Source organism: Lissotriton helveticus, chromosome 6 (genome assembly GCF_964261635.1).
Source record: "Lissotriton helveticus chromosome 6, aLisHel1.1, whole genome shotgun sequence".
Taxonomy (NCBI): Eukaryota; Metazoa; Chordata; class Amphibia; order Caudata; family Salamandridae; genus Lissotriton; species Lissotriton helveticus.
The window spans coordinates 1,681,119,050-1,681,136,736 of record NC_136067.1 but is presented as its reverse complement, the minus strand read 5'-3'; the positions used below and the strand labels follow the sequence as shown (position 1 = coordinate 1,681,136,736).

The 17,687-nt window shown below is 42.3% G+C and overlaps 1 protein-coding gene across 1 annotated transcript in view; it reads right to left on the bottom strand.

Moving 5' to 3' along the window:
• The window catches only part of NUP35 (nucleoporin 35), an 87,686-nt gene that overhangs the window by 42,386 nt on the left and 27,613 nt on the right, over nucleotides 1-17,687 (bottom strand). The window contains exon 3 of the mRNA XM_078649530.1: nucleotides 3,924-4,051. Within this exon, the coding sequence (XP_078505656.1) occupies nucleotides 3,924-4,051 (128 nt within the window). The remainder of the gene's footprint in view (nucleotides 1-3,923; nucleotides 4,052-17,687) is intronic.

Genomic DNA, 17,687 nt, shown 5'->3' with positions numbered 1-17,687 from the left:
AATCCTACCAGACAGGCCTGTTGCGCCACATGTAACATTCTACCGTGCTAGAAAGGGCGAGAAAAGATGCCAGCACATTTCTCGATGATCCCCTTTCTCTGGTTGCTTAAGGAGCCTGCTTTTATCCTACCAGACCGCCACTGGACATGTTGTGGGTACAGCGCCTGGTTCAAACTGTATTTTAGTTTTAGATGTGGGAGGACACTAGCGAGTACCACAGTGCACTCCCCTACACACCCAAATCCATTAGAGTTCAAGTTTAGAGTTGTCAAAGACTATCGCGATCTTCAAAATGCTCCAGAGTTAAGGGGGCCTACTCGAAAAAAGTTCCAAGACCAACAGTTTCACAGAGACCGATTTAAAGTTCACATTAATCCCCCTGAAAGGCTGCATCATGTCTGAAAAAATGTGTCAGTTTGTTTTTTTTCCAAGCAGGACCCTCAAAAACTCCAGAGGCTTAGCTGTACTACCCTGCACACCAGGCATCTGACTGGCAGTTGCATGGCGAGGGCAACAAATTCAGATTTGTCCCACAGGCTGCAAAAAAAGTTAAGAAGCCACTCTTAGATTTAGACTTTGAAAGTTTTTTTTGAACTTTTTGACTTCTTAGACTTTCACCCAGATCAATCTATCTGGTATATCCAACCAAGACTCCCTCACAGTCGGCCTTAAATTGCGCCTCGTTCCAGTCTACAGCAACTATTGAATACTTCTGGCTCTGTGTTTTGGCACTATTTTTACTTAAATCTTTAAAAATTATTATCCCCGATTCTCCTTATTCGATTTTGTTGTTTTAGTGTCATTTTGTTTTTAACTTTTACTTTATTTTTTTAATTGGGTTTGGAATTTTTTATGGCTTGATGTTTTGACCCTATTGCTGTCCTGAAAAATATTTTATACATTGTTCTAAGTTAGGTGTTTCAGTTCTGTGACTTAGCTTCCAGAGGGTTGAGCTCAGGCTAATTTAGTGACTTTGAGGGTTCACTCTGACAAGGAGTTTACTATTTCATGAGGTCGCCCACCCCAAATAATAATTCAATTTACTACAGTACAGCAGAATCCCATCAACTCCTTTCTCCCGTACATGAAGCTCTGGTGTAGTTAATGGTCTCAATACAATGGAATTTCACTTAGTGGGATTAAGGGCTTCATACATTTAGGTAGTTGTCCATATACTGCAAAGCTGAACAATCTGATTTAGGGATTCTAGGCTAATCACTACCTCCTTCTATAGCAAGTTGCAAACGTTTAATATAAACTATGTAAGAATCAAAGGCACAGCGCTTTACAGCACACTCTTAATTGTCATGTTCTTTGGTCTCCTGCAATCTCCTGATTTCTGTGAACCTGGCTCCACAAGATTCTGTTCACAGATACTCTATAATGTGGCAGTGTTGCACTTTGAGTAATAATACTTGCTCATCAACTGGCAAGTTTGAGGTTTCAGTTATGTTCATGGATGACTGGCTGAACACAATGAGCTCGGTGTGTGACTAGATGAGCCAGTTTATAGAAGAGCATACAAAAGAGACCAGAAAAAATATTAAGCATTCAGAAGAGACTAGTAGAAAGAGCAATAACAGAAATCAGGCAGTGAGGCATGCAAACAAATAATGAGCAAACATGATGGGTTGAAAAATGATCAGGGGACAAAATCAATAGCAAAAAGAAAAAGAGGAGAAGTTGGAGATGGGGTAGGTACAAACAGAAAGGAGAAGCAAAAATCAAGTGTTGAGAGGTGCACAGAAGCAGACACCAAAGGGTGGTGTGTGTGTGTGACACTTGCAGTTGGCTATCTGGCATCTAAAGTGGTTAGTGACAAAAAGAGGGCAAAGGGGCTAAGGGAAGCATGTATGGAACCATGGCCAAACAAGAAAGAAATGTAGATGGTGATTTAAAATAAAATTTAAAAAAAGGGCCATGAACAAGGTGAAAGTGAACACTGTAGAGCTAGCTACTCCAACATCACAACGGTACGCTGAGGTTTTGAATACCAACATCTGCCGGCTGACAAGGATTTGTTGAGTGTCAAAGGAAGTGCTGACCCGAATTGGCCAGGTGAAGTGTTCTGGAACATGGTCAGCTTTGATCTGAAATGGAGTGTCTGCTTTTCAAGGGCAGCGACTTAAGGCAGCCTGTCTGCCAGTGGCTGGTGCTGCAATAAGGCGGACATAGCCTGGCTGAAACAGTCAATCATAGGTCAAGCGTTGACCTTAGCACTGCTGTTCTTCAAGATACAAACTGTCTGGACCGCTCTTCGTTTCTCCACAAAATCAACAGCTTTAGAAATAACTGCTGCAGGGAAACCTTCCTCGCTCAGCGGACACATCTCCTGCTCCAGGTCATGTTCAATACACAACATCTGCTCCTTAAAAACTTAATTGCACCGGAATTAACTTTAAGCCTAATACTTGTTGGGTCAAATTACATCAATCTCTGGTCACTTGCTCTGAAAGTTGAGGGGAGCGCAAATGACATTAGCAATGCTGTGCTCTACTGTGTGCCTTATGAGGCAGCAGGATGAAAAGCAGGAGATTTGAAGAATTTATCATGAACATTAATCCATGTATATGGAAAACTGGTAATGAAGTCCATGAACACAAAACAATCCATGGAGGAGTGGTACATGGGCCTAAAAGGTGAGCGAGATGCTTAGATCACCCTGCTCAACACTGCAAAGGCAGCACTTTTTGAAGAGGAGCAAACTGAAAGTGAGTGATGGAGCAGTACTGTGGTACCTTCTGGAGAGGCACACACTGGATAGTAGGAAACGGCTGTCTGTGTGGGGGTCACATGAAGCAGGTAACCTGTGCATCCGTTTACGAACAAAAATACAGTCACATGAGGCGTACAAAGCACAACTAAGCGCATCACTTGGACAGCAATGACATCCAGAGATACAAAGTAAGGCTTCAATGCTACTCACTATTAGGAGCACAAAGTGTCTCAAGTCTCCATGGAAGCCCATGTCTGGGGCGGGAGGTCAGGGGGTTCCAGAGGGTCACTAGTCTCCCCGCTCCAGCTCCATGAAGGGCCAGTGTGCAATATGCAAAGTGGGTGCACGCTGATAGGAACTCATTTGCCTAGGGCATGCCCCTTGCTGATGCAGCGATGCGGTCAACATCAGTAAACTGTTGTCACTCATAACATCCATCACCCAAAACATAGAACTGCTGTCTTGTGGGCTAATCTAAAACATTCGAATGACAATGGCAACCAGCTTAATGGTTGAAGTGGTCAGACCTCTATTATGTAGGCTAGCTGTGAGCTGTTCCAAACTGTAAATGACACTTCAAAGCAATGAATTTAGGGGACTTTCCCTCACTCTGTGTGCGTGTGTTTTGTATATTTAAATCATTGTAACCTAGTCTGCAATACAACTAAATATGTATTTAATGGCAGACCTTCACATAAGAGGTCTTTACATAACAGGTTAGTTTTTTTTGTCTCCATAATAGAGTATATATATATCTCTCCATCCTTGGACTACTCTGTGCATATACATTGGAGGATTATAGAAGACAGATCTGGCCACTGATGGCAAATAGAATACAGTGTGCACATATTGAATGCATTAAAACAAACGGATTCGGTCTCCGGTGTGGCACTACAAGCGTGTAGGGACTGAAACAAAGAAACTGTCTTTGCCTACTTTGGTGTGTGTTTGGCCAACTAAAATGATAAGTTCTTGGAAGCAGTAAGATCGAGGGTGCAATGTGATAAATGTGAGGAAGAATCCATGCAAGACATAGAGATGGCAAGAGGCAAAAGGAGATGTTCGTTAAATAAAAGTACATTTTTGACAATGTCCTGAAAGTACCACCAGCCTAGGGCTGCTTAAATATGGAAAGTCACTTTAGAATAGCTAGCTCCTCACTTTATTATGTAATTGTATCAGTCACTAAAAGAAGTGAACACATTACCTGCTTCCGCGAACTCAAAGGTGTTGTTCCAAGTCCTGGACTGGTTATATCATCATAAATACTTCGTACTGGTGGTGCGCCACTTTTATCTTTATGACTAGGAACAACTGGCTGTGGAGGACTGCCCCCTACAACACAACGTAACAAGTTTAATAAAACAATAGAGAGCACACCCACTAACATTATACTGGAAAATTCATAGCCAGCGTCTCCAAACTTCTCTATTAACAAACTGCTTCTGATCAACAAATGCATCCTGAGCTACTAACAAATAGTAATCCTTTTCATGTCAGTGACTGCATTCGATGAGATTGCAATGGTGACCACTACATGTATCACGCAGGGTTACCCGCAGTAATATCAATAAACACTTAATATGAAGTGCCTTCACACTACTAATGAAATAGCAATAGCAGCAAGTGTCCGCTTGCACAAAAGAAATGACAGCAATAGACCCCCCTCAGCTTAGTTTGAATTACCAGTCAGTTAAATCATCTTTAAACTTGTTTTGGAAATTTAGCCATTCTGCCTTCAAACATAAGTTTATGAAAATGCACCGGTTTGCTATCAAATACACTGTCTATTTTGGGTACACAAACAAAGTAGCAAAGAAAAACATCTCTATGGGGGGGGGGAGGGGAACACAATAAATTAACTTACAAGTTGTTGTTTTTTTTTTTTAATATGGGTCCTCAAAACTCAGCTCATCATTTCCATCAAGTACTTACACGTACAAATGCATCACGTCAGGCATGCTCATTAATGCCAGGGATGCCTACAATCTAATATGACTGCCCACCATTATGTCAGAGCCAAACGTATGCAAGGGCTGGACTCTATAATGTAAAAGATGCCCACAAAATGTATTTCTTTACCCTTACTATGTAGAGTGGCCACCACTGTGTTAGGAATGCCACTATTAGCCCATGGCTGCCATTATGTGCAACTATATCAAAGCTGACCACAGTATTTCAAGAATTTCTATCATACCATATTAGGCATCATAGCAGGAAAGGTCACAACTGTGTCAGAGATAACCCAGTTATTGATGGGGGCAACACACACTTCTTGTAAGCACCACCATCGAGGATTTCTTCCAGGAAGAGAAACTTGAAGGGAGAGACAAATGACACACAAAACGTGTTATAAGGGCTACAGAAGTTCTAGAGAGGAGGCTCTGGAAATTCCTCGCTCTCAAGGCATTTATAGCAAGTGCAGGCGATACATCACACTAACATTAAGCGGCAACATAAAGGGTTTCCGTACATGGATACGTAAATATATAACAAAGCACAGTGGCAGGGGTGCTGTGCTTACTTCAGAGCTTGGGCAGCAGTTGGGAAGGACTTGGACAGTATCAGCTGCCAGGTCTTCCAGATTATGTACTTTGGAAAGAAGTAAAAGGGAACAGAGGAAGAGAAATAATCACTCAAAAGAAGGCTTGATAGTTAGTGGTATAACGAAGCAAGACAATGAAAAAAAAGTCCCCTTTTCCCCTCAAGCCCCTTATTAGCCCCGGGATCCCCGTCCCCTGGGGGTCCTATCCCCCCCGAGCCTCTTAAAGGCCCAAAAGTTCAATTTAGGGGAGGCAGGGCCACATGCCCTGGTTAGTGGCCCCAGGGCTTGATGTGACCTGTGTCCTGGAGACCCTGCCTTCACTCTCACAAGAATGAAGATAACTTAACTCCCGCTCGGTAGAAGGGGGGGGAGGAGAGCGGTGGATGCTGGGGAGGATGGGTTTCAAGCAGAGAAAAATGCTGCTCCTTACTGGTGGGAGCAGAGTAAGAGCCAGCTCTCAGCAGCACCGCAATGGGTGCTGGCTGAAAAGTAGGCATAGGCTGCAGGGGGCACTGGAGTTTCCCCTGTAGCTCAAACGGTTTGAGCTTTTGTCGCTGCCCTGGGTGGCAACAAGGGCCGCTGGGGCATCCCCACAGATGCTCCGTTGCGAGTGCATGGAAGGCAGGAGCAGCTCATTTATTATTCACTGCTCCTGCAAGGAGCGCCCCATAATGGCTCACTTAACATAACATAACACTTAAAAAAAAAAAAAGTTATTAGGTTTGTTCTTTCTGATGGGTACGTCCTTGTTGATGGCGGCAGCCAAGCATATCTCACTATGAAATCTTTCAGCCCCTCGGATCCTCTGCAGCGTGATATTTACAAGGTTTTTGTGCATTAATTACTCAAACTACTGAACAGATTTATATCAAATCCAAACCAAGCACTCTTTCTTGACCAAGATCTAGCTTTCTGCCAAATTTGGTATAAATCCGTTCAGCTGTCTGAGCTCTAACTGTATTTAATGTTCCTGTGGAAAAATGAATAGGGAAAACTATTTTTCGGACCTCCTCCCTCTCCAAATTTCACGGACTTCAATTGACAGATCACCTCACAACTTTCCATATGCAATTTAAAAACATTAGCACGTTTTAACGTATTGTGAAGATTTGTCAATCGGCGCGGAATTGAACACCACAAAAAAAGCATTTCCTATGGAAACACAATCCTAACCCAGCGGCAACTGCCATGGAGTACTAAATATATATAGTTCACAACATCATTGCTCCCAAAGACCTGACGATCAAGGCTGTAATGAGCTAGTGTTGCGGCTGGTCAATAAATAAATACATCTCGAACCGGACATGAATAGCTGCATCTATTTTTTCAGAGGAATGTTGTGGGGAAATACTAATTGAGGGTACTCGTACATTAATTCGTGCACAGATCGAGTTCTTTACGGGAAAGCTTTTACAGTTGGTTTTCATAAGAGATAAGTATTCTTAAATTGCGTATTGTTTCAAAGCTCGTATTTTGCAGTATTCCATGTGAATTACTACCCTTAATTCATTGAGCTGAACTAATTTGCAGGCTTTTAGACTTACCTAAACAAATTCAAAGTTAAATGGATGCAGTTAAAAAAAAAAAAAAAAGGCTCTCACTATGGCAGTGCTGCTTTGAGTACATTACTCAGCTCAATCAACACTCACCTTTGCAACCACATTCTTGATGGAAGCATCAATGATTTTACCAGTTTGTGGAAATAAACATTGTAAACAGAGCACCAAGTCAGAAATAAGGTCACTACCCTGGCTCCCAAATTACACTTTATTTTCTCCAAATAGATCTTGTTAAACCTACTACATAGAATCAATGTAATACAAGTGAAAACCACAATTTAGACTAGACGTTTTTACATTTCCTTATAATGCTGTTCTACATTTAAAATATCACTTTTTTTTATAACCATTTATTGAGTTTAACAGACAACATAAAGCAATCAGATGGCACAGACGGGTACATCTCAAATAGATGGATCATGGTGTAAACGTGCAGCATCACACATCAGTAGAAGGTGAATGATCAAGAAGAGACATATCGAAGCATACAACACACTGCGGTAAATGGATGATTCCAGTTGACCCAACCATTTCCCCCATATACGTTCGTGTTATGAAGGACAACCTCTTGCTTCAATATAGTTCTCTCCTGCTGTACACATCAGTCGACTCCTTTTCCATCAGTCGCTATGTCATGGTTAGCCACCATGTTGGCAGTGCCCAGGAATGCCTCGTCTGCCCTAGAACAACCGATACCGACCCCCCCGCCCCCAACCCCCCAATCCAAGCCACCAGAACCTTCGGCGGCAGCATCAGAGAGGAGAGTTGTAGCTCCCAGAATATCCGTGAGTTTTCTTAACACGTTTGTCAAATTTCTTTGAATCACAGGACACGACCACACCATCTGGTACAAGTCAGCAGGGGCATCAGAGCAGTGGGGGCCAGCGGGCTTCGGGAGAAAGCCTGCCCGGAGATAGGCACAGTATAAGTAGTAGGTCTGAATCGGGCGCAAGACTGTATTTGCCCACTTAAAACAAGATTTTCTAACTAACTTGGAGCCAATGCACCCGATGCAAAATTGGTCAGCTGCCACTCTTCCTAGGAATTTTAGCGACAAATCTAGCTGCCAAAGTACTGAAAAACATTTTTAAAGTCTTTAAGCAACATAAAACAAATTCAAGAAACCAAGCAGAGTGTAGAAGATCTCTTTCCAGATTGGCTCTTGAATCTTCAAAAAATATAATTGCAGCCTGCCCAGGAGCAGAATATCAAACGTTTTATTAATCACATGTCTCTGTGAATACATAGACACAACTAGATTGACTATTACTCCCTTTTCATTTTAGACAGCATCAGGAATTCATTTATATTCCAGTTTTTAAAAAGGGGCAAAGAGGGGACCCTCGTTGTTATAGGCCCATTTCGTTAATAGATTCATCTGTTAAGATACTGGGAAAATTCATTCTATCTAAATTATCTGAATGGGCGACAGATAATAAAATTCTGACAGAGTGCCAATATGGGTTTAGAACTGGAAGAAGCACAGAACACCAGTGCTTAAACTTATATTTGCTAACACAAAAATACACTAAAGCTTCCAAGGGGACGATCTACTTGGGTTTTATGGACCTCTCCACAGCTTTCGATTTAGTCAATAGATCGAAGCTGTGGACACTCTTACTGGATCTGGGCTTTGATCCTGGTTTGGTCTATTTTCTTGCAGACACAGGGACCTAAAGGCGTCTGTGAGGATCTTCCAAGAGGGAGCATGTACTCGATCTTTTAATTCTGGTAGAGGGGTCAGGCAAGGCTGTATTCTGGCCCCTCTCCAATTTACTTTATTCGTGAATGCCCTAGATAAACATCTGGACACTGCTACTCTAGACGTCCCGCGTATAGAAGACCGTTCCATCCCGGTTCTCCTCTACGCGGACGATGCGGTCTTGATTGCCCACACCCCGTTAGGCCTACAAAAGGTTGTTGAGTGCATTTGGAGAGTTCATGGATTCAATGGATCTGGTTGTAAATGGTGCAAAGTCACACACAATGGCCATAGGTGTAGGTAAAAATAAGCTTAGGTCTTTACTGCAAGGAGGTTGAAGTAAAAAGGGTCAAGGCCTTCACCTACTTGGGAGTCATGTTCGATGAACGATGCTCCTGGACCCCCCAGTTTTTAGTAAAAAAAAGCTATGCTAACCAGAGCAACGCATGCAGTCCAAAGCTTTGCCCAGCAGTTAGGGGGGCAGGCCCTGTGAAGCTGTTATATCAATTTAGAAGGCAAAATGTTTGCCAGCAGCTTTGTATGGATCAGCTATATGGGGGTACAAACAGGCAGAAGAACTTCAAAAGGTAGAAATTACATTTTTCCGATCTTTGTTATCCATACGACAGTCCTCGCCCACCTTTGCTACCCACCAGGAACTAGGGATGGGGTTTGTGTCGGATCAGATTAGTTTGGCTCCACTTGTGTGTTGGATAAAAGTTTGGAACAACCCGGATTTACTTTTAAAATCAGCAGATTTTAAAGGATTGGGAAAGGAAATACAGTGGTTATCTTATGTAAAAAAGGAGCTGAAGAAACTTGGGCGTATAGAGCTATTTGTAAATCCAGATGTTATTGTAAATGGGGATATCGCTTGGGTAAAAAAAAAAACACACTTCTTGGCCCGAAGATCTATGGAAAGGTAGGATACTGAATTAAAAAAGCCTCTTGTTAGGGCCCATTTTTTGTTAGTTACGACACCGTTGATTGAGCCATATTTGCAGTTGGTTACAAGGCCATTTCATCGCATATTGTTAACAAAATTTCGTTTTAATCTAATCCATTTTGTATTAGGAACATACGAAGGGTGGGGTAAGCCTGATGAAATAGCCCTTTGCAACTGTGACGATAGCTCTAGACAAGATACAATGCATTTTACGCTTTTCTGCGGTCATTTTTATGAAATCAGAATGAAATTTATAATACCACTGTAAAAGGGAATGGGATTTTCCAGGCTAAGCCTGCCTTGCTTTATTTACAACTATTGGAGAATCCGTGAAACATCTTTAACATTGCAAGTTACTTTGTTGCAGCCGTGCGTCTTAACCCCTTCCACGCTCATGACGAGCTGGGCTCATCATGAGGTAGCCTCCTCGCACGCTCATGACGAGCCCAGCTCGTCATGTAAAGTGCGGTTTTAAAAATCTCAGCGTGCGAGCGGAATTCTGCCCGCACGCATGCGGTTAAGAATCAAAGATGTGTTAACAATTTTGTCTGCTGATCTTTGGTGTAACTTATATTCACCTGTATAATATATTTTAAGAAATATCATTGTTTTAAATTGTATTAATGGAATTATATTGTATGTACTGTGTGTTATTATGTGTACCTTTTATGATTTTAATTAATCGATTAAAGTGGTTTTGACTTGACTATATTCTACAAGGAAATACTTAAGATTGAGAACACAGACTAGAAACTACTTTCATGGCACCCACCAGAAATATCTTCGTTTCTTGATAAAGGACAACTGAGCTTTCAAGCATTCCTGAAAGACATCAAGATTTCCTTTTAAGGCACAGGAATCTCAATAAGAGTTCCAGTTACAGGAAAGAACTGGTATAAGTTGCCCAATTTTAAAGTTTCATGTCTTTCTTCAATAATAAATCATGTTACAGCTTGATATATATATATATATATACACAGTAATCGGACAATGTGAGGATGGTCAACCAATCCAAACGGCTTAAAAAGTATTCATTAGCTGCCACTATTTGATACAATATTTCCATTAGCAAACCCCTTTCCACTGTATTCTGGCTAATAAGATGTTTTTCTCTCTCTCGCTCTTCTCTAGTAGTAGTGTCCGGAAGCTATCAAGGAATTCAACTACCACAGCACACTATCTAAATATTTCATACATATAACTCCTGGTTCAAAATGTAGCCAAATACGAAATTAACACTGCACCACAGCAAGTCTATATTACAGCACTTGAATGAGGTTTTTGAACTAATGGTGTTCTGTTCCAGGTCGCGAGATGATCTTTTGACTCATCAAGGCAGCAAATTCAAAAGCTGGCTCTGGGAAATACGTCTAGGTCTCCTAAACTTGCTTAGTAAAATTAATCTGATAAGCAATCATTTATTACTGTGATCAACCGGGTATACATATAATCTTGTAGCCAGGTAAATTAATAGGAGTCAATAAGAGCAAAATATTTGCACGCTGAGAAAGCCGGCGAGACCTGACTGTATGAAACTGCATGAGGCTTCTTTCATGGTAGATAGAAGTAAATCTCGGAGGTTTAACTTAATTGGGCCCAAAACCTAAAATAGGATTGGTCTACGAGCTAAATGTTTTGCACATAGTTTCTTATCTAATGTTGCCCTACATTGGTATGTAACCAAATACAATTCCATCACAAGCAGTTTTGGCAGGGAAAACCTATTCCTGCATAAAGTGCATCGAACAATCAAGCCCTTTGGAATACTGGTCTTGCTTCGAGCCCAAGTGAAAGCACCAGTATAAGCTTAGCATCAAGCAGAGTTATAATTGGTTTTATGGGTGAACATTTCCTAGGTTCTTTTTACAGCTTAGATTAAGCTAGCTGTGTCAATCTGACAAATGGTGCCACAGAGTTTCGTTCATCCCAAACACAAAATATTTATAAAAACACATATGCTAACTTAGCAGTTGCCAAGACATGAGAATCAAGTTTTTAACTTCTTCGGTCCAAACAGAATGACCTTCCCTTCTCTTGTGAAGATTTACATCTGCTTAACATAATTAAGTAGTCAAATGACCTTTGCAGTCTTATGCGGACACGATCCAAGCTATTTGACGATGCACGTCTGTTTCAATTTCCAGCAGGCACACATTTTTCATGGAGAATGCTGACCCTGTGACAAGCTACATGCAGACTCTAGTGACAGTGTAGAGGAATTTTATGACATACAAAAAAAGGTTCTGTAATGTCCCAGCTTTGTAAATTACTACACCATAGGCCCTTAGTGACCCCATGACATGTTGTATGGAAATCTATGAAGAAAGAATAATAGACAGTTTTTGTAGAATCTATTTGGCAATGGATTATTAGGGATCAAGTCAGGACGACATCAAGGCTTCCACATGTGGTGTGGAAACCGTTCTGATAAATTGGGACGGCATTAGCCATATACATCCATTTTTGCAGTTCATCTACAAGACACGAAAAAAGTGATCTACGTTGAGTAGGGCCATCAATAGTGGTCTTAGGATGAGCAAGGGTCTCACTTTATAAAAATGGGATGCAAAGAAGATCACCTAAATGATTCTAGGATTATCTATCTCTGCCGGAGCCTAAGCAGCTGGGCCAAGAAATCTGGATCCTCTGAAATACGCTGGAGGGGGCTTTTGGCCCAGGGACACCACTGAGGACTGAAGCTTAACCCTTTATTTCAGGCATTACTGTGGGAAATGGACTTTGCTAATCAATCTACATAGATAGCCTTTAACTGATGTTCCCAGGCATATGGAGCAACCATATTAGTGCGTGGGTAGAGAGGCTTCAACCGGCCAACTGTTGAAAATCAAAAAAATTACCAATCCTTCGCTCCCTGCTGTGCATACATTATGCATTATTCTAAATGCATCCGGTGGAAGCGGTATATTATTAGAAATGTTACTGAGTAGGTAAAACAAACTTTTTTTAAATGTGAATTAGTATAAAATTAAACATGCCACTAATTCCAATTGCAGATTTAAAAATGACAAAATATTGTGGGGGCACAGCCCAGATGGTTTGGGGAAAAATGGGTGTTCATTAAAAAGGTGTGCACTACATTATTAAGCTTTGAAAATGCAATAGGTCTTGCTTTTAAGTTAGAGCCATTTGCTTTGCGAATGGTATTGTATAGCAAAGCAAATGACTAACTTAATGAAAGGCGAGACCTATTGCATTTTTAATGCTGCTTTAGTTATGCTTTACATTATCGTGGGTGAAAGCTAGCATTTTTTTAGGAATATTATAGAACTGCATTGACACCTGTGGTGTCACTCATACATACACACATGAAACCACCAACACACAGAGTCACAGAGATACACAACACTAAAAGTGCCACCGACAAAGACATACGCCACTGATACAGAACACCGATATACTCGCAACATGAGCAGCAGTAGACTGACCCAAGTATGTGTTGGCATTGTACAAAACAGGCCTTTCAACAAGATCCAGCTGAAGCGGTCTGAAGGCGGGACCTCAAACAAGAATAAAAACTGAACAACATGTAAAAGAGACTCGATGCTGAAGCCTGCGCTGTTATCTTCTCAGGGTAAGGCATTAAGTGGATTTTCAGCATGCTAAAGAAATCTCCCACTATTCTGTCAACACCCAAGGACAGTACTATTCAAACATTAACGCCCAGGCTCATCTCAAAGGCGTTATTCATAGGCAACAGCAGAAAAGAGATTTCAGAGTAAGACATGTGTCACTTTACATACTGCAGTGCTGCAAAGGGCGCAGGGGTCAAGGGCTGCGGGGGAGGAAGGGGTTAAATTATCAGTTCTGACTTGAAAGGAACTGGTTGTTTTGTCCAGAAATACATTTCAGCACACATGTGCAGGACTTTACAAATCATGACTAATGACAGCGTTCATACCTCGCCAATAGGCTTAATCATGTATCGTTCATATGCAACCACTCTTCTGAATGATAGATACTCTTGCTTATTTCTGAAGACCTACACCTCTTTTTGATTTTTTCTTCTTTCTACATCTTGAAAATAGACAACAGCCAATACTTTTCAATGTGAAGTTGGAACCACCCCTTCTGACAATGCACCCTCCACCCAATCCCCCCACCACCACCCCATACCTCCTTTCTACTGCTTGGGTGTTCGGTCGGGGAACAAATTAACGAAAATGGCCACTTTTTGGGAAGATGTCCCATCGTCTTTTTAGACAGTGCCGTAGGTTTTCGACAAGTACAATTTGCCTTGTGCCCACTAAAGTCCCTCCCTTTTCATGTTTGAGTGCAGAGAACGTGTGCAAGTTCCCGTGAACAGGACAGCACTGTGTATTTCAACAGATCTTCACAGCAGTGGCGCGGCCGCGAGGAACTGAATTACTGCGTTGTGAAGCTGGGGCAAAAACCATAGGTGCCCTACAGTAGTGGGCTTCAGCCAGGGTTTTAAGTGGGCCGGGTCCTGCCGGCAGTAAAAAAAAAAGAAAAAAAAAAAAAAAAAGAAAAAAAAAATAGATGCCAAGACGGGTCCCTATCTGGCTCTAAGTTTTAACTCTGCAGCAGTGCAACCTGAAAGAGAATCATTATAGTTCTTTTACAGTCTCATAATTTCAGCACTGATGCATTTTCAATATTCTATACAACAAAGATAAAGTTGTTGCATATTTATCTTATGCAACAAACAACCACGGGCAAAGGCAATAGTCCTGTCTTACTGTAGGTGGAATGTTACATGTATTATATATCTGGATGCAATGACAGAAGCAGCAAATTACCAGTCAACAGCACAGAGTTTTAGATTACTTTTTAAGTCGCACCCTAATTGCATCGGCCACGCCCCATGGAGAGACCCTCTAGTTCTTTCATCCCACTTAAGAGCCCTGGCTTCAGCCATCATGAATCCGGTGGGGGTGGGGCATGCTGTGGTGGCAGCCAACAAACTCGAGACCAGGCGCACTGCACATCCAGGCCTTGCAGGGCAGATGTAGCACTGTTCATGTGGTGCAGTGCTGCACTGTAATGGCAGACGTGTTCCTGCATGGTCGAGGCTGCACTCCCAGAGATGCACTGTTGCTGGTGAACCACGTTAAGGTTGGTGCCGTATAACTGAGCAGCGCGTGACTCTGCAAGTCCAGCGCTGTAACGGCAGGGGACCGAGGCACTGTACTCTCTCTCTCTCTCTCTGCACATGGCCTGGTTGACCTGCCAGCCTGACATTGCCTGCTTCTTGAGGAAAACAAACACAATCAGGTCCAGACCATATCTGACTAAACCCACTCTTGCATAGCAAATACTTAGCTATTCACTCAGTTCTGTCCAAGATAAGAACTAAGCACTCAGGGGACGGGGGGACGGGAGGGATGAGCAATGGAGGCCGGGCCCCTTCCAGAATGCCCCACTCACCCAGTCGGGCACTCCAGTGAGGGGAAATTATGAGTGCGCCTCCTGCGATTTGTTTTTTTAATCAAACGCATAAATAAAAGACACTATCAAATGCATTAGGCCTGTTTAATAAATAACGGTGCCTGAATTAACTATTTATACATTTAGTCAAAGCTTTTCTAACCATTACTCACCCCAAAAAAAAATGTACCCCATTCTCTGGGACCACAAAGCAATCTGAAGGGCCTAAAGGCGATGTAAAACAAGCGCTCGCCAGGCAGCCACTGCTTATTTTTGCATTGCACTTTCACTTTAAAGTGAAAGCACGATGCAAAAATAAACACGCGGCGCCAAGTCTCCTTTTTTGTCGGCCCATCTGGACCGAATCGCACGGCTTGTTTACATATCACGTCTCCTTGCGATAACTGCTTCACGACAGAGGTGAAGCAGGCGATCCAGTCCGAATGGGCCGGACAAAAAAGCCAAAAGGAGGCACCACAGAAAGCTTATTTCCAAAGCCAGGCCACAGTTTAGCATAAATGGTGACGCAAGCCAATAGAATTAAGGGGCTGGGCTTTAAGCCCTTCTCTGAAAGTCCTCATAAGCGATAAATCTCACTGAGCGAGCTGCGCATATGCGCATCTACGCTAGGCGAGACCTAATAAATGGATACCAAAAGTGAGAAGTGTTTGGGAGCACAGTATGAGGAAGAGGCAATGAACGTGTTGGAAAGGTACCCCACTTGTACAAAGTTTAGAGTAAAAATGGTTTAAGAGCAAAATCAGTGAAAGGTGCTGGTGGCCACAAGGTCTTATGAGAGACTAACAAGCAGGTGTGAGATTTTGCATCTTTGACATGTTCAAAGTTAGGAGCCAATGCAAAGACATTTGCATTTTTGTTAAATACTAATAATTCATTGCAAAAAAATGTCACCCATTTTGCAAAGACGAGGACCTATGACAAATTAAAATGAAACTAGTTTCAATGTTGGGCATTTACAATGTTATTTTAAACATTTACCTATACATAACGTTTTCAATACCTTTTGCATTCAAATACTTCACCTAAACCCCATGCTCGAAACTAAAAATCATAGTGGTGCGGTCTGCCATAGATTAAAGTTTATTTCTATACTCCTATTGTGGCTAGCCAAGAGCATTTCTAGGCCACCAATTAGGTGCTCTGAATGTGTATTGTGTCACTGGAACAAAGGTTCCATATGTCATGTTGCACCTGTGGGCCGCCATGCGCCTTCCGTGACCTAGTGACCATCTTCTCTTTGTCACATGGTCAACTGCATACTTAAATCTTTGCACCTGGTAACAGCAATAACCGACTGTAATACCGATTTTGGGGTAAAGAGTCATTTTACTTTTTTTTTTTTTACAAATATAAACGTATTTATCTGGCGAAGAAGTGCTCTTTTCCTGAAATTCATAGGGGAAGTAGTCTTTTATGGTGCCAGGAAATGTATGACCCAGCATAGAGGATTCCTTTATACTTGTCTTCAATAGATGGTGCAGACTCCATGTGCCCAACATGGTTAACACCTGCGTACATCAATTAAATCAAGTTACATGTTACTGCTGCAATTGTAAACAATATTCATACCCATTCAATTACCGTATTTCTTGTGTTTTAGTTCAAGCTACTGAGTGTTGGAGAAGAGAACAAGGGCTTTTGTGGAAGTGGCTGCTAAGACGTGATCAGGCAGTACGAGCACCAGGCATTATTATTATATTGGATTATATTAAAGTTTATAAAGCGCTCAGCTACCCGTAGGTTTCCCGGCGCTAAAAACCAAATGAGGCGGGGAGGGTCAGGAAGGAAGGCTGTTACATGTTAAATAACCAAGTTTTTACTTGACTGCGAAACTTAAGGTAGCAGGGTTCAGTTCGCAACCGGAGAGGAAGGGAATTCCAGAGTGAGGGGGCCAGCCAGGCGAAAGAGCGGCCACCCATTCTGGATCTTTTAATTCTGGGAACCGAGAACAAGTGCTGATTAGATGATCGCAGAGTACGGAGGGGACAGTAGTGCTGTACCAAGGAGTTGAGATAGGGTGGGGCCAGGCCAGAATTTATTCTATGCATGAAGCAAAGGGCCTTAAATTTAGTACGGCTTTCAATGCGGAGCCAGTGCAGAGTGCGTAAAGAATTGGAGGTATGGGATGTATTGGGGAGTTTACAGAGCAGTCGCGCTGCCATATTCTGGACAGTCTGTAATTTGCAAATCACCTCTTTGCAGGCTCCCAGGAGAAGAATGTTCCCGTAGTCCAGTCTAGAGGTGATTAAAGCCTGGACCACGGTTTTCTGAGTATCCTGGGGGAGCATCCAGATGATCTTACGCAACCACTTAATGATAGTGATACAAGTGGAGGAAGTTTTAACCACATGGTTCTTCATGGATAACTGGTCGTCAAAAATGACGCAGAGGTTGCGTGCTGTTTTAGATGGAATGGGTAGAGTGTCCATTTGAGAGGGCCAGTGTTGGGGTCCCCGTAAGGTGGTGTTATGGCCAAACAGAAGAAGCTCTGTTTTCCCCCGTTCAGTTTGTTTGTTATCGTACATCCAAGCTGCGATGTTACAGAGGCCTGCGCAGAGGGAGGAGGAAGAGGAGTGAGAACCCGTAGAAAGAGAGTAGATGACCTGGGTATCATTGGTGTACGAGTAAATGGTGAGCCCAGCTTGCTCTGCAATAGTAGCCAAAGGTCTGACATACAAATTGAAGAGCAAGGGGCTCAGGATGGAACCTTGCGGAACACCATACGCCGATGTATATGTTTGGGAGGCTGATGAGGAGGAGAAGACTTGGAAGGTATGATCCGATAGAAAACT